The sequence below is a fragment of the Aotus nancymaae genome, unplaced genomic scaffold, assembly GCF_030222135.1.
Source record: "Aotus nancymaae isolate 86718 unplaced genomic scaffold, 86718_ANA_hifiasm-v0.15.2.pri h1tg000106l, whole genome shotgun sequence".
Classification (NCBI taxonomy): domain Eukaryota; kingdom Metazoa; phylum Chordata; class Mammalia; order Primates; family Aotidae; genus Aotus; species Aotus nancymaae.
Window position 1 is genome coordinate 4,811,430 of NW_026988521.1, and position 27,635 is coordinate 4,839,064.

The 27,635-nt window shown below is 46.8% G+C and overlaps 1 protein-coding gene and 1 long non-coding RNA gene across 17 annotated transcripts in view; one reads left to right on the forward strand and one right to left on the reverse strand.

Moving 5' to 3' along the window:
- The first annotated feature begins 126 nt into the window (after nt 1-126).
- LOC110568038 (uncharacterized) lies at nt 127-11,675 on the forward strand. Its single transcript, XR_010340236.1, has 2 exons — nt 127-362; nt 5,209-11,675. It is a non-coding gene; the product is annotated as an uncharacterized LOC110568038 (long non-coding RNA).
- The window catches only part of PPFIA1 (PTPRF interacting protein alpha 1), a 119,720-nt gene continuing 103,520 nt past the window's right edge, over nt 11,436-27,635 (reverse strand). For 7 of the 16 annotated variants that reach the window (XM_012452992.2, XM_012452990.2, XM_012452996.2 and 4 more), the window contains 7 exons: nt 23,960-24,135; nt 23,773-23,870; nt 20,991-21,166; nt 19,503-19,571; nt 17,152-17,317; nt 13,615-13,685; nt 11,734-12,828 (listed from right to left, as the gene is read on the reverse strand). In XM_012452992.2, the coding sequence (XP_012308415.1) occupies nt 13,627-13,685; nt 17,152-17,317; nt 19,503-19,571; nt 20,991-21,166; nt 23,773-23,870; nt 23,960-24,135 (744 nt within the window). In that variant the 3' untranslated portion in view covers nt 11,734-12,828; nt 13,615-13,626. Of the gene's footprint in view, nt 12,829-13,614; nt 13,686-17,151; nt 17,318-19,502; nt 19,572-20,990; nt 21,167-23,772; nt 23,871-23,959; nt 24,139-27,635 lie in introns of all 16 variants that reach the window. The other 9 variants (XM_012452998.3, XM_064370308.1, XM_012452991.2 and 6 more) reach the window with 4 other exon arrangements.

A 27,635-nucleotide genomic window follows, 5' to 3' on the forward strand; every position in this document is an offset into this window, starting at 1 on the left:
CCGCCCGCAGCCTGCGAAGCGCGAGCCCGGCCCGTGGCGAGCTTGCAGGGCGCGCCGGAAAGTAGCGTCGCGCGCGCAGAAGAGGGGCGCCGAGAAGCACACAGCCCGCGGCGGGGGCTCAGGATCCGCGGCGGGGGCTCAGGATCCGCAGCGCTTTCCGGGGCCAGAAGACGGAAGACAGCCCGGGGCAACACGCGGGCCCCTTCAGCATGTCTCCACCTTCCCTCCGCTCAGCCCCAGCGTCGCTCCATCGCGCGCACCCAGCGGCCCTCGTCCGCCTGCTCACGATGCACCCCTCCAGAAAGGGCCACATGCGTGTCAGGGACGCGAGCCCGGGCTGCAGGGACCTAGCAGCCTGGAAGGTGAGTCAAGCGTTAAACCGCATGGGTACTCACCTGGGAGATGAGATAAGTGCCAAGAAGTGAGAGTTTCATGACATCGTCCTGGAGAGAAGCAGCTAGGACCCCAACCCATCTGGGAGACCAGAGGTTTCTTTGGGCAATTCACATGTTAGCCAAGGTGTGACGGCCCCATAGGAGTAAAGGTAAGGAGGGAAGAACTTTCCAGGCGGGGAAATCAGTAGGTTCGGAGGCAGGAAAAGTCGTGCAGCAGGGGAACTGAAGGAGGCTCAGCTCAGCTTGGCAGAGGGCTGGTTGTGCAGCCGAGCCCGGGTGTGAGAGCGGCCGGGTCATACAGAGGCTGAAGGAGTACAGCGAGGACCTCGGTCTTTATTCTGGCAGTCATGGGAAGTTCTTGGAGGAAGTTAAGCAGATAAGAGACATCAGTGAAGTTTGTGCCAGGCGCAGTGGCTCACGCCTGTAATCCCACCACTTTGGGAGGCCGAGATGGAAGGATCCCCTGAGGCCAGGAGTTTGAGACCAGTGTGGTCAACATACTGAGCCTCCTTCCCCGCCCAGTCTCTAAATAGATAAATACATCATGAAGTTTGAATTGTAATGAGATCACTCTGCTGTGTGGAGAATGGATGGGAGAAGGGCCAGCTAGAGCCTAACGTAATCAATTCATGCAACCCTCTGGCGGCAGGTAAGATGGGGAGAAGCGGATGGTTGCAGGAGGCATGTAGAAAGCTAAATTGTCACATGTGAGGATGGGATGGGAGTGCGGGTGGCGGAAGGAAATGTCAGATGTTGACCATTTTTTAAAGTTAAAGTCATGACTTTCATACACATATAATGTGAACATGTCAAATATTTAACTCAACGAATACATCATAAGATTTTACGAATTGTTTAAAGAATTTGGCCAGATGTAGTGGCTCACGCCTGTAATCCCAACACTTTGGGAGGCCAAGGCAGAAGGATTGCTGGAGGTCAGGAATTTGAGACCAGCCTGGGCAGCATGGCAAGACTCTGTCTCTATGGAAAAAAAAAATTTAAAGAAAAAAATTAGCCAGGCATGGTGGTGTATACCTGTGCTCCCAGCTACTCTGGAGGCTGAGGCAAAAGGATCACTCCAGCATGGGCAACAGAGACCCTGTTTGAAACAAAAACAAAAACAAAAAACGAAACCAAAAAACCCAAAGAAGTCAAAAAAGAATGCTGAAATGAATTTGCAAAAACTAGTCTATCTCTAGTGCAATGGTCAGTTGCATTTAACTGGACACAGCTAATTTGCGTTTTCTGTGGACAAAGATGGTTGGCCAGGCTTGTAATCCCAGCCCTTTGAGAGGCAAGGCCAGAGGATTGCTTGACCCAGGAGTTCAAGACCAGCCTGGGCAACATAGCATCTCTGAAAAAAAATTTTTTTTTTTTTTACATTGCCGACTTTTTTTTTTTCTTTCTTTAATTTTTAGAGATGGGCTGGAGTGGAGTGGCGCAATCATGGCTCACTGCAGCCTCGAGCTCTGGGGCTCAAGCAGTCCTCCCACCTCAGCCTCCTGAGTAACTGTAGCTGAAACTGCAGGCACACACCACCACGCTTGGCTAATCTTTAAAAATTTTTATAGATATTGGGTCCTGCTATGTTGCTAATGCTGGTCTCTAACTCCTGAGCTCAAGTGACCCCCTGCACTGGGGTTACATGTGTGAAGCACCACATTGCCAGGCCACAATGCTGCCTGTTTTTTAAAGGTTAATTTCTACCTCTATAGAGGTATGAAACTGTCTAGTCAAAAAAGCAGGCCTAGCTGGTGGTGTTGGTCTCAGAGGCAGCCTTGTGACTGCATTGATAATCCAGCACAAGCCCCTCCTCTCAAGGTCCTCACTACGTCACACCTTTTGCCATAAAAGGTCACAGTCACAAGTGCTGAGGGTTAGGCCGTGGACATAACTTTGGGTGCTCACAGAAATCTTCTATTAAGATTAGAAAAATGAACTTTTAGGTTGAAGAAAATGCATCTTATTCAAGAAAACATTTAAAGAAAGTATAGCGGCCGGATGTGGTGGCTCACGCCTGCGATCCCAGCACTCTGGGAGGCTGAGGCGGGTGGATCAGCTGCCATCAGGAGTTCGACACCAGCCTGGTCAACATGGTGAAACCCCATCTCTTCAAAAGTACAAAAATTAGCCGGACATGATGGCAGGTGCCTGTAATCCCAGCTACTCGGGAGGCTAAAGCAGAAGAATCACTTGAACCTGGGAGGCGGAGGTTGTAGTGAGCCGAGATTGCGCCGTTGCTCCAGCCTGGGTGAGAGACCAAGACTCCGTCTCAAAAAAAGAAGAAAGAAAATATAGCCATGTATTTTTCCTTACAGTAACATAATTGTGAAATATAATTTTTACTTTTTTCATGGAAGAAGGGGACCACAAAGGTGAAAAAAATCATAATTTGGCCTTACAGGCAATCCAGATTTGAAAGGCAGATGACTGAAAGGGCTCTGGAGAAGGCTCCAGAAGGAGGTGTCTTGACTGAGCGTGACAGATGTGGGTACTGGAGGCCAAATTGGGCACAAACAGGGCAGGCATACCCGGAGAAGCACGGGCCTCACATTTGAAGAGCTACCACGATGAGATTTTTCAGGCAGGATAGTCTATTTTATTCTCAAAACAGCTTTACAAGCTGGAAATCGTTTTTGTAAGACCAGATTTATTGACATATAATTCACATAAAATTCAGTACACTCATCTCAGTGCTTTGGGGTTTTTTGTAGTATATTCACAGGGTTGTGCAGCCATCACCACAGTCTAATTTTAGAACACGTACCCCCCGCGAAAGAAACCCTACTCGTCGGCAGTTAGTCCCCCTGTGTCCCGTCTCCCAGCCTGAGCAACCGTGAATCCACTTGCGGCCAGTGAGGTGGACATTATTGCTTCCATTTTACAGAGGAGGAAAGCCAAAGGTCACAGCCGACTTTTCAGCAGGAGGGCCGTGTTCGTGGTTTAGAAAGTCCAGTCTGCGGCCGGGCGCGGTGGCTCACACCTGTAATCCCAGCACTTTGGGAGGCCGAGGTGGGTGGACCACGAGGTCAAGAGATTCAGACCGTCCTGGCCAACATGGTGAAACCCCATCTCTTCTGAAAATACAAAAATTAGCCAGGCGTGGTGGCGCATGCCTGTAATCCCAGCTACTCGGGAGGCTGAGGCAGGCCGAGGTCCCAGCTACTCCCTTGAACCTGGGAGGTAGAGGTTGCAGTGAGCGGAGATCGTGCCACTGCACTGCAGCCTAGTGACAGAGTGAGACTCCATCTCAAAAAAAAAAAAAAAGACCAGTCTGCTGCCAGGTGAAGAGCCAGCTGCTTCAGAGTGGCTCCCGGGGAGAAAGGGGTGGCGCGTTCTTCCACATGCCCATTGCGCTCCTTCAGGAGAGCGTGGCAGAGACCGAGGCTGGCCACAGAGGAATTACACAGACAATGTCAAATTTGCAAAGCAAAAAGTGTAGCTGTGCTCAAAAACAAGTAGAGCCTGGGTGCAGTGGCCCATGCCTAGAATCCCAGCAATTTGGGAGGCTGAGGCAGGTGGCTCACTTGAGGTTAGGAGTTCGAGACCAGCCTGGCCAGCATAGTGAAGCCCTGTCTCCACTAAAATTACAAAAAAAAAAAGAAAAACAACCAAAAAAAAAGCTGGTGGCTGGGGCACCGTGGCTCACGCCTGTAATCCCAGCACTCTGGGAGGCCGAGGCAGGCAGATCACCTGAGGTCAGGAGTCCAAGACCAGCCTGGCCAACATGGTGAAACCCCGTCTCTAATAAAAATACAAAAATTAGCCTGGCATGTTGGCAGGCGCCTGTAATCCCAGCTGCTTGGGAAGTTGAGGCAGGAGAATCGCTTGAACCTGGGAGGTGAAGGTTGCAGTAAGCTGAGATTGCACCAGTGCACTCCAGCCTGGGCGATAGTGTGAGACTCCATCTCAAAAAAAAAAAAAAAAAGAAAAACAAGTTGATATCTCTGTGAGCCAGAAATGAAGAGAAATGCAGAGTGCTGAGTGGGCCTGGAACTGCAAAGCTGCTGTGCCGGGGTCACCCATGCTTGTAAAAGAAAGCTGAAAAGAAGCACCCAGCCAGGGGTGTGCCAGCGCTCCCAGCTACTGGGGAGGCCGAGGTGCGGGGAACCACTTGAGCCCAGGTATGCCGGACCAGCTGGAGCAACGTGGTGCGACCCTGTCTCAAAAACCAAAACAAAGAAAAATTTAAAAAACCCAGGTAGCCAAAGAGGGATGTCTAAACAGCCTTATGTCCCGGATCTGAGCAAACCAGTCCCTGACTTGGGGTGCAGATGGGACCTGGGGCATTGCACCACCACGCAGGGCCATAGGACTCAGCACACAGGCGACAGATGTGGCTGTCCACCCAGCGCCCCCACCCTCGTTGGTACTAAGTGGGCATGTGGATGTGGCTATCCGGCTCTGCTCCATTTCCCAGCTGCCCTTAGAGGTAGAAGCTGCCACGTGGCCAGGTTCTCGCCCATGGAACGTGAGGGGAAGTGACATGCATAGCTTCTGAGCCTGGACCGTCATACCTCCCGGGGCTGCCCCCTACTTCAGATCAGCTTCCCAGGCTACTGCAACACGTGATGACAAACTCAGGGCCTCAGACAAGGCAACTACGTGCCCTTCAGTTTTGGAAGCCGGAGTCTGAAACCTGTTTCATGGGCTGAAGTTAAGGTGTCCGTGAGGCTCGTTCCTTTTGGAGACGAGCCCAAAAGGGGAGGTTCCATCTGTGGCCTTTTTGGTTCCTGTGTCACTCAGACCCATGCAATGGTCTGCACAGCTGTTTTCTCTCCAATGGATATGTCTCTTTGCCTCCCTATTACAGGAACACTTGGGATCACATTTGGGACCCACCCAGAATATCCAGGATCAGCTTCCCATCTCAAGAGCCTGATTTAGTCACATCTGCCGACTCCTTTTGGCCATGTAAGCAACACTCACGTGTTCTGACAGTTAGGATGCAGACATATTTGGAGGCCATTATTCAGCCTGCCACCGGTGACAGATGCGACCTTGGAAACCGTGTTGAAGACGGCAGAGCCCACCAGCCTGCGTCCCTCCACGACTGCACAGAGCAGAGCTTCCTGACTGTCCCTTTCTCCTCCTCTGCCTGACCTGGATATACACCCTGGCCTGTGACATGAAAGCAAGAGAAAATCCTGCTGTGTTTAAGAGACTTTTGTGTTCTGTGGCCCCGCCCCCAACCCCTGGGTCACAGTACCAGGACCCGCCCCCAACTCCTGGGCCACAGTACCAGGACCCGCCCCCAACTCCTGGGCCACAGTACCAGGACCCGCCCCCAACCCTGTGCACCGCCCCAGACCCCAACCCCAGGCACCACCCCCAGACCCGAACCCATCTGGGAGACCAGAGGTTTCTTTGGGTGACTCACATGTTAGCCAAGCTGTGACGGCCCCATAGGAGTAAAGGTAAGGAAGGAAGAACTTTCTGGGCAGGGAAGTCAGCAGGTTCCGAGGCCCCAAGGCAGGAAAGGTCGTGCAGCAGGGGAACTGAAGGAGTTTCAGCTCATCTCTTCAGGAGCAGAAAAAGACCTGGAAAGGGAAAGGGGATTCTCTACTGCAGAGGTCCCCAAACCTGGGCCATGGTACCAGGACTGGTCTGTGGCCTGTCAGGAGCCAGGCCACACAGCAGGAGGCGAGTGGCTGGTGAGTGAGCATTACCACCTGAGCTCTGCCTCCTGTCAGATCCGAGGGGCCATTAGAGTCTCCGAGGTGCAAACCCTGCTGTGAACTGCACGTGCGAGGAACCTAGATTGCGCACTCCTTCTGCGAATCGAATGCCTGATGATCTGGGGTGGAACAGCTTCCTCTGGAAACCACCCCCACCCTGTCCGTGGAAAAACTGTCTTCCATAAAACCAGCCCCTGGTGCCAAAAAGCTTGGGGATTGCGCTTCAGCCTAGGGACAGAGTGTAGATTGTACAGAATGTAAATTTCCCCTTGCAGAGTTGTTTCATAATACGTCAAAGAAATCTATTGGGGGTGAAAGACTTTGATTTCTTTCAGGGTCTGCTGGCATGTGATGCTATCCCAGAATCAGGTTGGGGTTTGGGAGCTACAAAGAGTCTGTTTTGTCAGTCTTAAGATGTCAGTGCTGATCAGCTGTGCCTGAACTCCCACGGGAAGGACAGAGTTAGGCACCTCTGACCCCACATAATGGTCTGAACTAGTTCTTCAGGATGCGTTTTTTGTTTGTTTTTCTTTTCGAAACAGTTTTGCTCTTGTTGCTCAGGCTGGAGTACAGTGCTGCAATCTTGGCTCACTGCAACCTCCACCTCCCAGGTTCAAGCAATCTTCCTGCCTCAGCCTCCCAAGTAGCTGGGGTTACAGGCATGTGCCACCACAGCCGGCTAATTTTTTTTTTTTTTTTCTGAGATGGAGTCTCCCTCTGTTGCCAGGCTGCAGTGCAGTGGTGCGATCTCGACTCACTGCACCTCCGCCTCCCGGGTTTAAGCGATTCTCCTGTGTCAGCCTCCTGAGTACCTGAGACTACAGGTGCCTGCCACCACGCCCAGCTAATTTTTAGTAGAGACAGCACTTCACTATGTTGGCCAGGATGGTTTTGATCTCCTGAGCTCGTGATCTACCCACCTTGGCCTTCCAAAGTGCTGGGATTACAGGCATAAGCCACCGTGCCCGGCTTCTAATTTTGTATTTTTAGCAGAGACAGGGTTTCTCCATGTTGGTCAGGCCGGCCTCGAACTTCTGACCTGATCACTGAGCTTCCCAAAGTGCTGGGATTACAGGCGTGAGCCACTGCACCTGGTCATTTTTTTCAGATTTCTTTGAAATCCTCTTGGCCAAGGGGAAGGGTCTATTCAGTTGGTTGGGGGGGCTTATAGTCTTACTTTTGGTTTATATACAGACTCTACGGCTGTGTAATTGTCAGAGGCATGTAAACCAGAGCAACTCCATCTTGAACAGGAGCTGGGTAAAAATGAGGCTGAAAGCTACTGGGCTGCATTCCCAAACCATTAAGGCATTCTAAGTCACAGGGGTTTAGCACAAAATATAGGTCATAAAGACCTTGCTGATAAAACAGCTTATAGTAAAGAAGCCGACTAAAACCCACCAAAACCAAGATGGTGACAAGACTGTCCTCCGGTCGTCCTCACTGCTCCACTCCCACCAGCGCCATGACTGTTTACAGATGCCAAGGCAACGTCAGGAAGTTACCCTATATGCTTAAAACGGGGAGGCATGAATAATCCAGCCCTTGTTTAGCATATCATCAAGAAATAACCATAGCAATGGGCAGCCGGCAGCTCTCAGGGCTGCTCTGTCTATGGGGTAGCCATTCTTTTTTTTTTTTAAATGCGCAAGATCCAAGAACCCTCTCTTGGGGTCTGGATTGTGACCTTTCCTGAAACATAATAAACCGTAAAAGGTGGTGGTGTCTGTCTACTGGTGAAATCATAAAAGGTGGTGGTGTCTACTGGTGAAACCTTTCATCATGCTCATGATTTTGTGAGTCAGAAGTTCAGACAGGGCCCATGGGGGCGGCTCATGTTCATTCCAACCGTCTCCACTGGGAGGGCTCATCCAGTTGGCTATGGCTGCCATAAAGACCGCGTCTCTGCATCTGGGCCTTGCTTCTGCGTGTTGGATACATCTGAATGGTTTCGTCTCCCAGCATGGCTGTGGGGAGTAGCATGTCCAGGTTGGCCTCTTCACTTGTATGGCTGGCACTTAGAATCGGACTGCAGGAACAGCGGGAGATAGACCGCAGGCAGCTCTCTCCAGTCCGTCCACGTGGCTAGTGTGAGCATCCTTACAGCACTGCGGTCTTGGAGTAATGGACTTCTTACTTGGTGGCTTGTTTCTTTCAGAACAAGAGTTCCACAAAGCCCAGACGGAAGCTGCAAATTGTCCTGTGACCCAGCTGCAGGTCTCAAAGTTACGTCTGCTAGATTCTTTTGGTCAAGCAAGTCACTAAGGCCAGCCCAGGTTTGGGGAGGGGAGTTAGACTCTTACCTTTCACGGGAGGAGTAGCAGAGAATTTGCAGCCTGTCTTCAATGTTTTGTCGTATACTGTGTGTATTTCATCAAGTCTAAGATGTGGACGCCAAGGCCCTTGGCTCCCTGAAGGTTTGCTGAAGAATCACTGGCATGAGGCAGATTGGCTGATGGGAGAAAAGGCACTTACCGTGTGTACACAGGGGCCTTCAGAATGGAGACCCAGCCCCCCAGTGCGGTACAGAAGCTCATCCAGGCTTGTCTAAGCTGCCTTATTTGGTTGTTGTCTGTTGTTTTCGGCTTTTAGCAGCCCAAAGCCATGGTTTTTAGTTTCTGTCTCTAGTGATAAATTGAAAAGAGGGATGAGGGAGGGGCTTTACTGGCCCAACCGGAAATAGAAACTAAGAGAAACAGAAACTGTGTTCTCTTCTTGGTCACCGTCAGGTCCTGAGGCTACAGAGTTGAAGATGGGTGATGCATTCATGACAGTTTATTAATCCACCTTCACATTTGCGTGAGATTTCCCATAATAAAATTTTTGTTGAGGACAGTGCTCACACCTGTAATCCCAACACTTTTCGAGGCCAAGGCTGTAGGAGTGCTTGAGGCCAGGAGTTCAAGACCAGCCTGGGCGCTCTGACTTTCATTGAGTACAAAGCAGGGAGCAGGGCAGGTAGCGCGTGGCACTGGTGGTTTTCTTCTCACTCCTCTGAGGAAGATCTATGTCTTGGACATCTCAGACGTCTCCTTCCATAGCTGGCTAAACAGCAGGTGCTTTCCCAGCGATGGCGCTGCCGCACAGCCCAGGCGCCCTCCAGCAGCCCTTATGCGGGTGTGACGGAAGGCTTAGAGCGTCTTGCCTTAGGATCACTTTGTTCACCATGTCACCTCAGTTCCATGCTTCATACCCCGATAATCATTAGTAAAAGGTTATATTGAATGTATATATTTCTGTGATTATATATGAATAACTGTGATTACTTATGTAGGAATAACTGTGTAACTCTATCTCAATTCTTTTCTAGTTCTGTATTCATATGGGAACAGGCTGAGGCTTCAGAGCCTTGCCTTGGCACTTGAGGGGTCTCCCCTCGAGAGCGCATGACAGGTCACATGAACAAAGTGGGTGTTTTATCTAACACAGGTCCACTTGCACTGGTATTCTCTGAAACCCTGTCTGTCTGGGGTTTTATTCATAGGAGATGGTAAACAAGTGGCATGAACATGAAACAGTTCTCAGCATTTTTGGTGTGTGATGCAGGCCTCCCTAGAGGCGCTTCTCCTCCCTCCACACCAATGTCGTGTCGCAACTCATGCCCCTGGGCTGCACCCTGGATGCACACAGGATTAGAAACGCTTCTTTTTACTAGAAGGGTGAAATAATTTTAACCATGGTCTCTCCAGCACTGAAAGGAGCCTGGTAAGGAGTAGCTACTCAGAGTGAGTGCTGAGTCGCTCTGAATGGAGAGGGGACCCCAACCGCTGCATCTTTTGCCAGTGATGCTTTGCACAGTCAAGTTGGAAGACGAACAGTCCTAGATGCCAGCCCTACTTGCATGCCAAGTGTTGTTTTATTTTAAAATATCTTCACCTCTTTTTGTAAAGAAGGGGGTCTCACTATGTTGCCTGGGCTGGTCTCAAACTCCTGGCCTCAAGTGATCTTCCCAGCTCGGCCTCCCAAAGTGCTGGGATTACAGGCATGAGCCACTGCCCCCAGTCCCTTTTTTTCTGGAAGTTTTTTTTTTTTTTTATTTGAGATGGAGTTTCGCTCTTGTTATCCAGGCTGGAGTGCAATGGCACGATCTCAGCTCACCGCAACCTCCGCCTCCTGGGTTGAGGCAATTCTCCTGCCTCAGACTCCTGAGTAGCTGGGATTACAGGCACGCACCACCACGCCCAGCTAATTTTTTGTATTTTTAGTAGAGACGGGGTTTCACCATGTTGACCAGGATGGTCTCAATCTCTTGACCTCGTAATCCACCCGCCTCGGCCTCCCAAAGTGCTGGGATTACAGGCGTGAGCCACCGCGCCTGGCCCTTTCTGGAAGTTTTAAGATACTTGAGGCATGCCTTTGTTCAGCCAAAAATAACTATTAGATGGAAAAAAGCAGGAGGCACTACATTATGTTTTAAATTGCACACTTAAGCTCAATAACTAGGAAATGTAGAAAACAAGGCTTTCCCTACATTAAGTGGGAAGATGAGCAAACACAGGTTCTAAACAGGAGAGCACAGAACACCCCTGACAGCTGCCTGGGACAAATGATCCAGGACATGCTGACCCACGTGACAGCACGTGCCACTCAGAGGAGGTGTCAGCTCGGAGACAGAAGGAGGAAACGGAGACCAAAGTGGCATCGGCAGTGTCCGCTGACCCCTGCTCCAGGTGGGGTGGTGTTGGCTCAACGGCGACGCTGTCTGAGGCGGGAAGAGGGGAAGGGCCAGCTACTTGCTGGTGCCTGGCTTTCCTCTTGGGCATCAGCTTCCGGCCCTGCAGCCTGAGGGGACTGAGCTTACCCACTTCCATGGGTGGGCCCTGCTTGACTCCCCCAGCCTGTCAGCGTGTCACCTCCGCTCTGCCACACTGGGCTGGTTCACAACTCAGGACTCGGTGTGAGCTGTTAGGGAACAAGGCTTCCTGATTTCCAGAGGCCATCAGTGCGGAAGGGTGCGGCCCTGGGAGCCACCTCGTGACCAGGCAGGAGTGTGAAGCCAGCGCTGAGGAAGGAAGCGGAGCTGGGAAATGGCGGAAGGGACGCGCATGCATGCGCAGTCCACTGCCTAGGCCCTGCCTTTCAGCCCTGGATCAAGGGTTGCCTCCAGCCAACCCTACCCACGGACTGTGTGTGTGAGCCCACACATCTGCATTTGACACCAGGCACCTGTCTCCTGCGCTGATGCAGGCTCGGGACCTCCAGAGCAGCGGGCGGGATGACGCCCTCAACCTGCACGTCCATCTCCTGGCTGTTTTATTCTGTCGACTGACTTCTTTAATACAATTTTCATGTGGCGACCCTGCCTTCCAAAACAACTATGGTCAGTTTCAATGCAATCACAGCGTATTCTCAGCATTCTTCATTGGCAGTGGAAAATGCTTCAGTACTTTATTGAAAGAAAGCAATAAATAATACTGTGATAAAAATAGTTCAAAAGTAGACTGTACATACTTTGTTACATAATCAGGAAGTTCACAAAAGATTAGAAAAACAGAACAGTAACAATGAATTGTACAAGTAAATTAAAAGCAGAAACCAAATGTGAAAGAGGCTGCCTCTGTCTCTGTATCTGCTGCACAATAAATACCATGCCATGGTCTGACACGCTTTGCTGGCTTTTTAATATACCATTTAAAAAGTAAAAGCCACATTTGCAACTTACACAATCCACAATGGCTATATCATCAAAGTCTAAAAATGTCCCCCTAGGTTCATTCTTTAAACATGTTTACAAACAAATGTAAAAAGATGATTTACGTAAGAAAAATAAGGCCTTTATTAGAGTTGCTCTACACGGTTTTCTGGTCTCCAGCCTTGTCCGCTGTGTGCACCGACTCGCAGGATGAGAGAGCGGTTCCGGGTGACTGGCCCTAATTAGGCTCCATGGGTGTCTCTCTGCCCACTCCCAAGGAGGAGAGGCAGGGAAGAGGGCGCAGGGGCTGGGCTGGTCCCAGGTGACCCCATCCCGAGTCTCTCCAGCTGAAAACTGCTCCCAGCTCACAGCCTCTGTCAGCCACTGAAGACAAGCTCCCCAAACCCAGAGACGAGGCTAGGAAAGCGTTAACCAGTGCTGGGGGCTTCTCATAGTGTCATGATAGTCTTTTCAGTCCATACTTTATTCGAAGCTGGTATTTAACACCAGCTATTTTAAATCTGTTCACACTGCGGAATAAAGCATTTCTTGCTAGAAAAAGTATACTTAAGCTCAGTCATTAAAATACAATTGCTTGAAATTAGGTATGCGTATTTCAAAATGATTGCTGTAGAGCTAGGTTGCATCTGTAAAGGATAATGCACATCGCTTCTGTCATAACTTTATAAATGTAGTAAAATCCTTTGTCATCGTTTATCATTAAAAAATTAAACAATAATTACAATAAATGCATAATTTACAAAAGCCCTATATTTGTTCATAGGATTTATACATACAAGCATTACAGTACATTCATTTGAAAGACTAAAATTAAGTATAAGAACATGATTTGAAAGGATATTTATAGTCTGGATATACATGAAAAAGTAAGTAACTATATAAATGAAGGGTCATAAGTTTACATAAATATAAGAAACATTAAATTCTAAAATATTTTCTCTATGGTATTCATGAATTTTTCACTAATTAAAAACTCTGTAATAAAATATCTTAGGGTCCATACAACAAGTATTAACAGATTAAAGATTCCATTGCATTCTAAAATGTCGTCTTTGTTGGATTCAAATGCTGCGTAATCATCTGTAGAAGTAGTGTGGGTAAACTGGAAAATAAACAAAAAAACCGCGCTTACTACAGGCAGGTGGCGCTAATGAACGGGCGCTTCTGACGCTGGGGCCCCATGTCCCCCCAGCACTGACTGCCCCAGGACCCCTCACTTTCTGTGCCACAGCTGCCGAGAATCACTGGATAGAACATCAAGGGCTGTGCACATTAATGAGACAACTCCTTGGCTGACTTCATTTGGGCTTATATCTACAAGTTATCAATTAAAAATAAAAGATGAACAAACCAGTCAAATACTCCAGCGGAGACCTTAAAGTTGCTTAGAGCAGCAAGACGAGAGCGGGCCACTCACCAGCCAGAGGCCACAGTGTTAGGAAGCAGGCTGTCCACACACACCCTCATACAGCCTGATGAAACTTCATACATAATTAACCACAAAACTTTGGGTTTGTTTCATTTAAGCAAGCTTAGGAATTACACCGGTGTGCATAATGAGGTCAGTGTGCCAGAGACTGTCTCCTGACGTGCTCTGCCATGTTCTGCTCTCTGCCCGCTCCACACCGAAGACATCCGCAGACAATTAAAATGAGTCAGCATTTTGGGGTTTAAGGAAAAGGGGAAAATACAAGAGGACACACTAACCTTTTATGATCAATTGTAACAATGAAACTATCTTAATGGTACGGAGAGCTTGTTTCTCTTTGAAATTCCCCACACGCTGCATTGGCTTTTATGGCCCACACCCCTAGCCTGGCACTGCAGCCCCGACGACTCATGCTGTGCCTCTGAGCCATCTCGGGGGGTTATGGTGCTCTCTACTCACCAACAGGAGACTTTAGCAGGAGTAAGTCCTGACTGTAGCAGAATCCAACCTCTGTGTTCCTGATACACTGCCTGTTTCAACAGCCACGAGAGGAAGCGTGCAAACACAGCGTGCAGTTAGTCTTAGAACATCACATGGGGGCACAAGTAGACACACATCTTCACACCTACAGCAGCGCCTACGGAGGGACCTGGGGGGGAGCTGCCTGAGTGGGCGGGATGGAGCCAGAGAAAAAGATCCAAGTGTCACCCGGTGGTGGCTCTCCCCAGCTCCCAAGGAGCTCCGGGAGACTCTGGAACACTACTCCGAAATACTAAGCACCAAATGGTACAGTAACAATTTCAAAATGCACATCTACATAAATGACACCTACTTAGAGTGATCCCTTTGTCTCTTACTAAGCGCTACATTCACAGACCAATGGGGCTTTCTCTCTGCCCTAAGTGCTCCGTCTCTAACAGGCATGAAGTAAACAACCAAGCAGCACTGCTGACACTGCCCAGCCCCACTGAGCGCAGAGGCAGATGACGTCGGGCACAAGGCCAGCCTAAGACGGGGAGAGGACCTTGCTGCCCAGCGCTGGCTGTGGTATCTGGAAAGCCCTGCCCTTTTCTCCCAGGAGAAGAGCAGAGCAGGTGAAGAGGTCTGGCTGCAGGGATGGGGCATTGGCCAGGGAGTGGGGTGAGGGCTGACCTAGAAACTGAAGGCCAGTCTCACCTCCTACCAGAAATATTCATCATAGAGACCACAGACTATTTTGGTTCTGATTCAGGAAACAGACTGTGTGGCCATAAGTAAGCCTGGATTTTAAGTTTTTACAAATCAGAAGCAGGTGCTGGCCGCTCCTGGTTATGTGTTTTGTTTTCCCACAGGTATACCGGGAACACTTATCAACATCCTGCATGGTTCCAGCAAAGCCGTTAAGACAGTTGGACTGCTGGTGAGGACAGATGATCTTCACAAATCCTCTGACCCTAAGAGCCTGGAAGACCTGCTGGAGTTTACCTCGCATTCCCCTATTTAAAAAGCCATTAAAACAATCAATTTTGCTGGGGACGGTGGCTCACGCCTGTAACCCCAGCAATTTGGGAGGTCAACGCAGGAGGATTACTTGACCCCAGGAGTTCAAGACCAGCCTGGGCCACATGGTGTAACCCCATCTCTACAAAAAATTCAAAAAATTAGCCAGGTGTGGTGGTGTGCACCTGAGTTCCCAGCTATCTGGGAGGCTGAGGTTGCAGTAAGCTGAGACTGAGCCACTGCACTCCAACCTGGGCAACAGAGTAAGACCCTGTAACAATAATAATAATCCATTTAGCAGGCTTGTGCCTGAGTCATTTATGTAAGGGTAAAAAGTCTTCTTCTTTATAATAAATTCCCTACACCTTTTCCTAGGTTTACTTTACTTTTTTTTTTTGAGATGGAGTTTTGCTCTTATTGGCAAGACTGGAGTGCAGTGGCATGATTTTGTCTCACTGCAACCTCCGCCTCCCAAGTAGCTGGGAGTATAGGCATATGTCACCATGCCCAGCAAAGTTTCTCGTATTTTTACTAGAGATAGGGTTTCGCCATGTTGGCCAGGCTGATCTGGAACTCCTGACCTCAGGTGATCCACCCACCTCGGCCTCCCAAAGTGCTGGGATCACAGGCATGAGCCACCATGCCCGGCCTAGGTTTACTTTTCATTCATCCAAACTCTCATTCTTAATATTCCTGTTAACATTTGACAAGGGGAATGTGATTTATCAGAAGGAAAACTGAAATCGAAGCCACAAGGAAAACAAGAAAGCACTCATGTGGACTCTTCAGGTGACAGAGCTTGAGTTGAAGGCCAAGCTACAGTTACACTTTCTAAGAATCATATGCATGATTCTTGGAAGAAAAATGGTAATTTTTAAAAAGTTGCTAGTTAAAAAGATATACTGGATTTTCCCCCCTAAGTATATTATCAAACTCTGGCAAACAATACATAAAAATATAGCCTTTTACTAAAAATGCCACAAAGTAAGCCATTCACACCCAAAATGTCCAGTTTAACTAATGTTTTATATAAATGTACTTTTCTTTTGATTTTTATACAGGTGATAGAGAATAAAATTTATGAACCTACTTCTAGGAGGGGCTAATGACAAAAAATTTTGCAAAACCCTCATTAGCACGTTTTCAATTATTATTATTTTGTAGAGATGGGGTCTCACTGTGTTGCCCAGGCTAGTCTCAAACTTGAGCTCAAGTGACCCTCCTGCCTTGGCCTCCCAAAGTGCTAGGATTACTGGCATAAGCCACCATGCCTAATTAGCACTTTAAAAAATTTTTTTTTTTTTTTTTTAGAGAGTCTCACTCTGTTGCCAAGGCTGGAATGTGGTGGCGCAATCTCGGCTCACTGCAACCTCCACTTCCCAGGTCCAAATGATTCTCGTGCCTTAGCCTACCGAGTAGCTGAGATTACAGGCGTGTGCCACCAAGCCTGGCTAATTTTTGTAGAGATGGCGTTTTGCCATGTTGGCCAGCCTGGTCTCGAATTCCTGGCCTCAAAGATTAGCACAGTTTTTAATGCCACTTCGTTTCCTCCAGTCTGCTTGCTGCCCTCAGAACGGAGAATGAGTGACAGCTGCCTGGAGCACAGGGGCTGCCGAGCAGCCGCCACTGACACAGGCTTAGAACTTCACCAGCTTTATGAATGACACATTTAATCGTCACAGATACTCTGTGGGGAAGATACTACTATGATGGCCATTTGACAGATGGGGAAACTGAGGCACAGTGTAGTTAAATGCACCTCCTAGCAGCAGAGCTGGAGTCAAACCTAGGCAGCCTGGCTCTTCAACCTGTGCACTGCTTTTCATTAGATGGGTGCAAGATTAGAGCTGAGAGACCTGTCAGGAAGCCATGGTCAACTGTTAACCTCAAATTAAAGTGGTTGTCAAAGGGGAAAATCCCAAACAGCACTTGAAATCACGGCGGTGATATGCTCTCTCTGGCTGGTATATTCAGTGGCTGCCTCACTCCACTGGGGACTTCTTGGAGGTTCACCTACCTGGAGGTAGACATGTGACTGCACAAACAGCAGCAGCAGGGAGGGGAGAAAAGGCAGGCAGAGCTTACATGAGCTGGCAACTGTGTGTTATTTAAAATGTACTCAGTTATTTTCTCCGGTGAGGAGAGCACTAAATTCTGTGGTCTGGAAGCTGCTCCTACACTGTTTCCTGAAAGAACTTCCAGTGCAGCCTGGCACGTACACACAGCTACAAGGAGGCCTCAGTCTCCCTGAGAACACGGACGAGTACTGAGCTTCATTAGTTGGAAAAATATGCTAAGATTCAACTAGACAAAATGTTTTTAAAAATTCTATTATTATGGTTAAACTTTTGTAAATAAATGTTAGAGTTAATTTAAAAACATTTATTTTGGACATGCAACCATATTCAAGTGCCTTGTAACATATTAAAGAGGCTGTTTTAGACCATGATTAATGTTCCAGACAAAAAGCTGCTCATGCTCCCCGCAAGCAGCAGGTTAGCACGACCCACCACATACCGTCCATCTGCATCTTCTTTGGCTGCATAGAGGGTGAAGACATGGAAGAAGTCACCCGGAAGTTTGCAGGGAGCGTCTCTGCTGACCCAGCAGCTAAGCCACGAATGTCCTTTGGTCTAAACTTTTTTCTCCATGAAGGTGCTCTCCTAAAGCTTTTATCATCATCCTGGTAAATTAAAGAATAAACAGCAAGGTTCATTTAAAAAATAAAGGTCAGAGATGGAAAGTTAAATGTCCTTTAAAATGACTGCTGAACTCAAGAATGTTTTCCTGTTCACATGTATGTAATCCCTTCTTTATAACCACATAGTGTATTGCCCAAACTGGAACTTCAGCATGAAATGGGGCATGGTGATGGTCTAGCTGTGTCTCAGCTAGCTGAGTGAGGTGGGTGCTGGGCCATGCAGATGCTTCTACCCAGCATCATGGCTGAGTGAGGTGGGTGCAGGGCCATGGGGATGCTTCTACCCAGCATCATGGCTGAGTGAGGTGGGTGCAGGGCTATGGGGATGTGTTCCTTCTACCCAGCATCATGGCTGAGTGAGGTGGGTGCAGGGCCATGGGGATGTGTTCCTTCTGCCCAGCATCATGGCTGAGTGAGGTGGGTGCTGGGCCATGGGGATGCGTCTACCCAGCATCATGGCTGAGTGAGGTGGGTGCAGGGTTATGGGGATGTGTTCCTTCTACCCAGCATCATGGCTGAGTGAGGTGGGTGCAGGGCTATGGGGATGTGTTCCTTCTACCCAGCATCATGGCTGAGTGAGATGGGTGCAGGACTATGGGGATGTTCCTTCTACCCAGCATCATGGCTGAGTGAGGTGGGTGCAGGGCCATGGGGATGTGTTCCTTCTACCCAGCATCATGGCTGAGTGAGGTGGGTGCAGGGCCATGGGGATGTGTTCCTTCTACCCAGCATCATGGCTGAGTGAGGTGGGTGCAGGGCCATGGGGATGTGTTCCTTCTACCCAGCATCATGGCTGAGTGAGGTGGGTGCAGGGCCGTGGGGATGTGTTCCTTCTACCCAGCATCATGGCTGAGTGAGGTGGGTGCTGGGCCGTGGGGATGTGTTCCTTCTACCCAGCATCATGGCTGAGTGAGGTGGGTGCAGGGCCATGGGGATGTGTTCCTTCTACCCAGCATCATGGCTGAGTGAGGTGGGTGCAGGGCTATGGGGATGTTCCTTCTACCCAGCATCATGGCTGAGTGAGGTGGGTGCAGGGCCATGGGGATGTGTTCCTTCTACCCAGCATCATGGCTGAGTGAGGTGGGTGCAGGGCCATGGGGATGTGTTCCTTCTACCCAGCATCATGGCTGAGTGAGGTGGGTGCTGGGCTATGGGGATGTTCCTTCTACCCAGCATCATGGCTGAGTGAGGTGGGTGTAGGGCCATGGGGATGTGTTCCTTCTACCCAGCATCATGGCTGAGTGAGGTGGGTGCTGGGCTATGGGGATGTTCCTTCTACCCAGCATCATGGCTGAGTGAGGTGGGTGCAGGGCTATGGGGATGTTCCTTCTACCCAGCACCATGTTTTACTTCTTATGTTGCAGGAATCAGTTTCTTGCTACATAACACGTTTTTATTTATCTTAAAAAGTTTATTTTTCATTTTTACTTATTTTTTTACAGACAGGGTCTCAGTCTGTTGCCCAGGCTGGAATGCAGTGGTGTGATTATAGCTCACTGTAACCTCAGATTCTTGGGCTCAAGCCATCCTCCCGCCTCAGCCTCCTAAGTAGCTAGGACTACAAGTGTGCCCCCACCATGCGCAGCTCTAAAAACAAGTTTTAAGCTATAAACAATTCTATCTTATGCCAGGATATGGCCAAGTGCTTCATCTTTAGAGGTGGCTTTCTATTCTCTTTGTCAAACTCAAGTTTTCTTGAGGTCCAATTAATAGACTCCTAATAGTGTGGAACAAATGAGTCATGGTTTTGTTTAAGGGGAAACTAACATTTTGTGTTTTTAATATACTTCTGAAACACACCATCCCCGACCAATGCCTAGGGGCATGGGAGGCACACTCTGGACTGCAGTAGGATATCCAGTGGCCCCCAAACCCAGCTTACAGACTCTGTTCCTAAGCTGCAACCAATGTTTTGTGATGTGAAAACCATTTTTGAGGGATGTGTCAAAAATTAAATAGCAAAAATAAAAAAAAAACTACCTTCTTTAAGGCTATTAGTTTTTAAAGGGTTCTGTTAATAAATTTATAAGAGTAAAGCCTAACTTAACATCCAGAGACTGCCTAGCTATAAGATGCCCCAAGTATAACAACAACTTACATTTCATACACATTTACACATTTACACACATTTCATACACATTTAAAGAACATGAGGCCAAAAACTTACTTCATCAAACCTTCTATCAGTCCCCATGACCAAAAGGTTGTTAAATTCTCTTTCCAAGACAGCACGAGCCTGAAATAACCAAAGAATAACAAATAAAACTTTCACCAAATCTAATTTAAAGGGTGTTAGCATCATAAATGTTTTTTAAACCAAGACTTAAACTCCCTCACTGCTGGCTGGGTGTGGTGCCTCTTGCCTGTAATCCCAGCACTTGGGGAGGCTGAATCGGGCAGACCACCTGAGGTCAGGAGTTCAAGACCAGCCTGGTCAACATGGTAAAACCCTGTCTCTACTAAAAGTATAAAAATTAGGGTCTGGGTCTGGTGGCTCACACCTGTAATCTCAGCACTTTGGGAGGCCAAGGCGGGCAGATCACTTGAGGTCAGGAGTTTGAGACCAGCCTGGCCAACACGGCGAAATCCCATCTCTAGTAAAAATAAAAAAATTAGCCAGGCGTGGTGGCAGCTACTTGGGAGGCTGAGGCAGGAGAATCACCTGAACCTGGGAGGTGGAGGGTGCAGTGAGCCAAGATTGCACCACTGCACACCAGCCTGGGCAACAAGAGCAAAACTCCATCTCAAACAAAACAAAACCAAATAACAAAACAAAACAAAACAAAAAAACCCAAAAAACCAACTCCCTCACTGCTATGACTACATGGAACCATAATAGTATTTTAAATCAGGGCTTCTAACATGAAGTCTATGGATGGACCTTTGGGGAAAGGGGTCCACGATCCTTGGAGTCATAATAACAAAGGTATGCTGTGTGGGGTGGTCAGGGGTATTGGCAAAAGATATTCAATGTTCTTTTTCTTTTGGGATGGAGTCTCACTCTGTTGCCCAGGCTGATGTGCAGTGGTGCAATCACAACTCATCACAACTTCCACTTCCAGGGCTCAAGTGATCCTCCTGCCTCGGCCTCCCAAGTAGTTGGGACTACAGGTATGTGCTAATACACCTGGCTAATTTTTTTGTGCTTTTTGTAGAGGCAGAGCTTCAGCATGATGGCCAGGCTGGTCTTGAATTCCTGGACTCAAGCAAACTGTCTGCCTGGGCCTCCCAAAGTGTTGGGATTATGGCTATGAGCCACCTCGCCTGGCATATTCAATGTTCTGTAGAGTAATAAAAGTTCCCTGTTTTTCAAATGAGCCCACGAGTCAAAAAGAATTACATAAGGCAATTACTCATAAAAACAAAATTAATAAAATCTGCATGTGGCACACCTAACAATACTTCTCCTTCCATTTAAGAACTAAATAATCTACGTCACTCTTCTGAGCACATGGGCTGGAATGAAATATCCTCCTTATCTGGCTTATTGCAGGACTCTCATTGCTTCCAACAGAAAAGGGAAAGACAACAGACAAGAAAACTAGTTGTCTGAGGGTTTTTTTTTTTTTTAAGTTTGCTTTCTATTTGAATAACTATTTATCATCAGGGCGCCAACTGAACACTGTGAGTGAGACATGGACAGGCTTGGTGTCACCTGTGTGTTCTGTGTCGGGATCTGTAACAGCAGGGCCAGGGCGCTGAAGTCAAAGGTTTCCTCTAAGGCCAAAAGTGCTCCGTGAACACCACTCTCTAGCAGATTGTTTGCATATTCTTTAAGGCCAATTGACAGGATCCAGCGAATCACTCGATCATTGCTCCAAACAAGCACATCTGCAAAAGAATGAAGACGATTCTAAAAGTGGATTTAGAAAGTTATCTTTATCACACGTACCCTGTAATGCAGGAGAAGATTCCTACCATAGTTCCTAATCCTTCAGCTCCTGACACCCACTTGCTGCACTTAGACAGTGGTGTCCTGCCCCTGCTCCATTCTCAGGGAAACTCTCCCATTAGAACTCATTCTTCCAATGAGCACAAGAGGAATGAAGTTATTATTTCTAGAGAACAGAAAATGATGAGGATCCAGGGATCAGAAGCCAGAGGACTGCAAGAACTTGAACACCTACCATGTATAATAAATGTACTTCATATACAGACTGTAGCGTCTTCTGAAATACTTCATCAGGGATGGAGCTGGCTTCATAATAATACAAACACTTTGCTCAAGTCAACAGAAATCTCTCATTTCTAATCTTGAAGTCTGTCTCATTTTAAAATGAGAGAAACTTAAAAATATCATCCAGCATATTACAGACTCTGCAGAAAATCTTTTCTCTTTTTTTTTTGAGATGGAGTTTTTTTGGTCTTGTTGACCAGGCTGGAGTGCAAGGGCGCGATCTCAGCTCAATGCAACCCTTCTCCTGGGTTCAAGTGATTCTCCTGCATCAGCCTCCCAAGTAGCTGGGACTATAGGTGCGCGCCACCACGCCCAGCTAGTTTTTGTATTTTTAGTAGAGATGAGCTTTCATCATGTTGGCCAGGCTGGTCTCAAACTCCTGACCTCAGGTGATCTGCCTGCCTCAGCCTTCCAAAGTGCTGGGATTATAGGCGTGAGCCACTGTGCCCAGCTCTCTCTTTTTGTTGACAAGGTCCTACTCTTGTCGTCCAGGCTGGAGTGCAGCCTGATACCATCAGAGCTGACTGCAGCCTCAACTTCCTGGGCTCAAGTGGGTCTTCTCACCTCAGCCTCCTTAGGAGCTGGAACTACAGGCATGTGCCACCAAGCCCAGCTAATTTTTTGTAACGACAGTCTCACTATGTTGCCCAAGCTGGTCTCCAACTCATGGGCTCAGATAATCCTCCTGCCTTGGCCTCCCAAAGTGCTGAGATTACAGGCATGAGCTCCCAGGCCTGGCCACAATAGCTTATCTTATGTAAATTAATAAATTATTAATTTTGTTCTATTAGATCTAAAAATAGCCACTCTATAAAAATATATGCAAATGATCACTAATCACTTCCAAAGACAGTTTCTGTCTATTGTAAAAAGATGCAAAATAGATAGAGAAAACAAAACAGATGGGCATATTTCATTTCCAATGCCCTGTTCTGGATAAAGTCCATACATATACACATATTGTATAAATGTCAACTAAGCATTTTCCTCATGATTCACATTAACTCAATCATGAGTAGACTTTCCTTCAACGGGGCCATCTCCCAACCGTATCTTTATCCTTAGTTTCTTTCTTAGTAAGAACTGGGGATGAAAACAGCACTCAGACTGACAGGGCTAAGACAAAGATTAAATAATCCAACTCCTGACGGCAGAGAGCACTGGCACCTCCTCCCTGTTCAGTGAGACTTGCCTCTTCTTATCATTATTATTAGTGATTTCCTTGCATTCCAAGAATTCTGGGAGACATTACTCTGAGCTCAATGTTTACTGTCTAACTTTAAAAAGCAAATTCTGACTGGGTGTGGTGGCTCACACTTGTAATCCCAACATTTTGGAAGGCCAAGATGGGAGGGTCTCCTGAGCCCAAAAGTTCGAGATCAGCCCGGGCAACATAGCGAGACCCTGTCTCTACAAAAAAAAAAAAAAAATCCAGGCATAGTGGAGCACACGTGTAGTCCCAGCAGCTACTAGGGAGGTTAAGGCAGGGAGAGCACTTGAGCCCAGGAGTTCGAGGCTGTAGTGAGCGAGCTGTGATCACATCATTGTACTCCAGCCCAGCCTGAGCTAGAGAGCAAGACCTTGTCTCCAAAAAAAAAAAAAAGAAAAAGGAAAAAATTAAATTAATAAAATAAATAAAGTTCTGTCTGTGGTCACAGAGGAGCACTGAGTGAGGGCTCTCCAACAGAGAAGAGAACACCGTGTCTTCTGAACGAACGTCCCACGTCCTCAAACGCCTCCCTGGCCTGTGTTTTCTAACTGAAACGCCCTTTCCTTACTCTAGGCAGCTCCTGCTCCTCCTCCAAGGACTGGCTGAAATGTGCATGCTGCCTCTCCTTCCACCCTGGGAGCAGAACTGCACAGTCCTCTCTTGTGCTCCTGAACCCCCCGAATAAGCCCCAGTCATATTTCTCACACTTGAATCATCAAGTGAGCTTGGCTCTGCTGTTATCTAACAGTGTGGAACAGCATTTCGGGGAGGAGTACATAGGGCACGACAAAGGAAAGCTCTCAGGTCATAGGGAGTGACTACCCGAGACATTTCACCTCCAGACTGATGTGTGAGAGCATAGGCCAAAGTCCTCTGGCTGTGGAAGAGGATCTGAAAGCACTCATCTGCATCCAGCCCTCCTCTGCAAAGACACTAGACTAGTTTCCACTTAAAGCCTTTCTTCATTTTTTGAAAAATAGGAAGTCACTGAGGCTGCGAATACACCAGCAGGTAGGAGTGAATGGAATCAATTAAACGTCATGTACTAGCCTTTTATTTCATTCTGACTTTCTTCTCTTTTTCTTTCCAGTTCTTTCCGGTCATAATTTAACCTTCTCAGGCACATAATTCCACACTGGAAACTGTTTCTATTTGCAATAAAAGAGAGCAGATTTAGAGATGAGGAAAACAGTGAAAAATCTTAGTCAATTAGTAAGAACTACCTATATTAAGTTACCTGTGAAAACTGTCGACCATTTTCAGCTGCCCTCGAAGGTCTTTCTTGGTCAAGTGGTCCAGCATCCTGGCGTCCACAAGGCACTCCATGAAATAGCTGCGGTACTGAGGGAGGCCCAGGCTGGGGAGCCACTCGTTGCCAATCCACTCGTGGTTCATGTCCCCATAGGCAAGTGTCTGCTTTTGATAAGTGGAAAAGGTCATTTATGGAGGAAGTCTCGAAAGCAGTTTAAATAATTTTTTAAATGAATTTTTAATTTCTTACATATATTCTCAAAGGCTAAACTAATGATTTTATAATTTCAAAATAATTTGATCTCTTCTTCTCACCTTTTAAATTTGTTAGTAAAATTTTTACACAAAAGAAATCATAACATTAAAAATATATGCCTCACTGTGATAAATTTAACTTTTTTATCAAACTACAAAAAAAGTGTAACTGGCTACAAATTTCCTCTCTGAAATAGTTTTTAATATAATAATATGAGAACAAAGATTGATCACGACTCATGAACAAGTTTGAAGGCTCGATTCAACTCTACTTACTGAGATTATCTCTGGTTGCTTTACATTTTATTTTTAACACTTTGTTTTCCTAAACAATCTATTTCAAAATCAGTAAAAGTGTGTTAAAAAATAGTTTTAGAAAAGAGATAAAGCAACAACCAATAGGACTGAATGGGGAAACAGGCAAATCCACATTTGTAGTTGAAAAAACTCAATACTTCTTTCTCATAACAATTGATTAAAGAAGGAAAAAGAGAAAAAAATAAGAATATAGAAGACCTAAACAAACAACACTTAACCAACTTGACCTAACTGATGCTTTATAGAACGCTCCACTCAACAACGGAATATTCTTTTAAAGTCTGTATAGAATTTCGCCAAGACAGACAAATCTCAACATATTTAGAGACTGAAATCAAACTACATTCTCTTGACTGCAACAGAATTAAATTAGAAATCAACAATAAAAAGCTATCTAGAACCCCCACTAAATATTTGAAAATTAGCATATATATAAATATATTTTTTTTGATATGGAGTCTTTCCTCTGTCTCCCAGGCTGGAGTGCAGTGGCGTGATCTCAGATCACCTCAACCTCATCTCCCAGGTTCAAGTGATTCTCCTGCCTCAGTCTCCCGAGTAGCTGGGATTACAGGCATGAGCCACCACACCCGACTAATTTTTGTATTTTTAGAAGAGACAGGGTTTTGCCAGGTTGGCCAGGCTGGTCTCCAACTCCTGACCTCAAGGGATCCTCCCACCTTGGCCTCCCAAACTGCTAGAATGACAGGTGTGAGCCACTGGCCCTGCCAGAATATATTTTTAATTGAAAGAAAATAAAAACAACATATTCAAAAATTGTGAGGAACAGTTAAAGCAATATCCTGAGAGCAAAAACCATGTCAAAGGATTATCAGTGCAGAAAGACCTCGAAAATCAGTGATCCAAGAGTCTGCTTTTAAAAATTTAAACTAGGTTAGGTGCAGTGGCTCACACCTGTAATCCCAGCACTCTGGGAGGCCGAGGCAGGTGGATCACATGAGGTCAGGAGTCCAAGGCTAGCCTGGCCAACACAGTGAAACCCCATCTCTACTAAAAATACAAAAATTAGCTGGGCATGGTCATGCAGGCCTGTAGTCCCAGCGACTCAGGAGGCTGACGCAGGAGAATGGCTTGAACCTGGGAGGCAGAGGTTGCAGTGAGCCGAGATCGTGCCACTGCACTCCAGCCTGGGGGATAGAGCCAGACTCTGTCACAAAATGAAAACAAAACAAAACAAAACAAAAAAAACTTAAACTAGAAGAACAAATAAAATCCAGAGCAAGCAGAAGGAAGAAAGTAAAAAAGCAGGAATCAATGAAACAGAAAACAGAAAAATAATAGCAAATAAGCCAGTGAAATGAAAATCTAGTACTTCATAAATATCAATCAAATTAACAAACCCCAGCAGGACTGGATAAGACAAAACAGAAGACATAAATCACCACTATCAAGAATGAAAGAGGGAACCAGCCTGGCCAACATGGCAAAACCTCATCTCTACTAAAAATACAAAAATTAGCCAGGCATGGTGGCATATGACTGTAATCCCAGCTACTCGGGAGACTGAGGCAGGAGAACTGCTTGAACCCAGGAGGCAGAGGCTGTAGTGAGCCAAGATAGTGCCACTGCACTCCAGCCTGGGAAACAGAGCAAGACCCTGCTTCAAAAAAAAAAAAGAAAGAAAAGAGAGGGAGAGAGGGAGAGAGGGAGGGAGGAAGGAAGGAAGGAAGGAGGGAAGGAAGGAAGGAAGGAGGGAAGGAAGGTAGGAAGGAAGGAAGGAAGGAAAGAAGGGAAGGAGGGAGGGAAGGAAAGAAGGAAAGGAAGGAAGGAAGAAGGGAGGAAGGAAGGAAAGAAAGAAAGGGAAGGAGGGAAGGAGGGAAGGGGGGAAGGGGGAAGCGGGGAAGGGGGGAAGCGGGGAAGGAGGGAAGGAGGGAAGGAGGGAAGGCAGGCAGGCAGGCAGGAGTAAAGGATGGAAGCCAGATGTGGTGGCCCATGCCTGTAACTTCAGCTACTCAGGAGACTGAGGTGGGAGGATAGCTTGAGCCCAGATGTCTGAGACCAGCCTGGGCAACAGAGCGAGACCCTGTCTCAAAAACAAAACAACAACAACAAATGAGGGGACATTAATACAGATTCAACAGACACTGAAAGAATAAGAAACTACTATGAACAATTTTAAGCACTTATTTCTTAAAAAATAAACTAGCAAAGCTAATGAGAAACAGGTAACACATATCTCTACTAGAGCCTGAGGTTGTAATTATAGATCTTCTAACATACAAAACTATCTACCCAAGATAGCTTCACTGGTGAATTCTACCAAACATTTATCAAAATAAATAAATAAATCACCACGATTCTACATGAAGTCTTCCAAAAAAGTTGGAAACACCTTATCTCATTTTATGAGGCCAGCATTACCCTGAGAGCAAAACCAAAGATATAACAAAACTATAGATCAATACCTCAGACACAGATCCACAAACACATAACAAAACACTGCCAAGTCAACAATATAGTAAAAGAGTAAGATACCATGACAAGTATGGCTTATTCTAGAAATGTAAGTTGATTCAACATTTGAAAAGAAAAAAAATCAATGAAACTCTCATCATATGAAGAGATTGAAAAAACCATAATATCATCTCAAAAGATTCAGAAAAAGCACTTGACAAGAGTTGTCATCATTTATGGAACTTCAAGCATTCCAGAAATGTAAGAAAAGTGCCTCAACTGGATAAAGGGCATCTACAAAAACCCCAAAGCCTCATCATGCCTAATGTAAAAGGCTGAATGCTCAGCTAGGCATGGTGGCTCCTGTCTGTAATCCCAGCACTTTGGGAGGCAGAGGTGGGCGGGTGACTTGAGGTCAGGAGTTTGAGAACAGCCTGGGCAACACAGTGAGATCCCGTCTCTTAAAAAAAAAAAAAAGACAATGTGTTTCTCCTAAGATAAGGAACAAACTAAGGATGTCTACTCTCACCATTTTCATTCAACACTGTACTGGAAATCCTAGCCACTGTAATAGGTCAAGAAAGAGAAATAAAAAGCACATAAATTGCAAAAAAAAAAAAATTGTCTTTATTTGCAGATGACACAATTTTCAATGTAGAAAAGAAATCTACAAA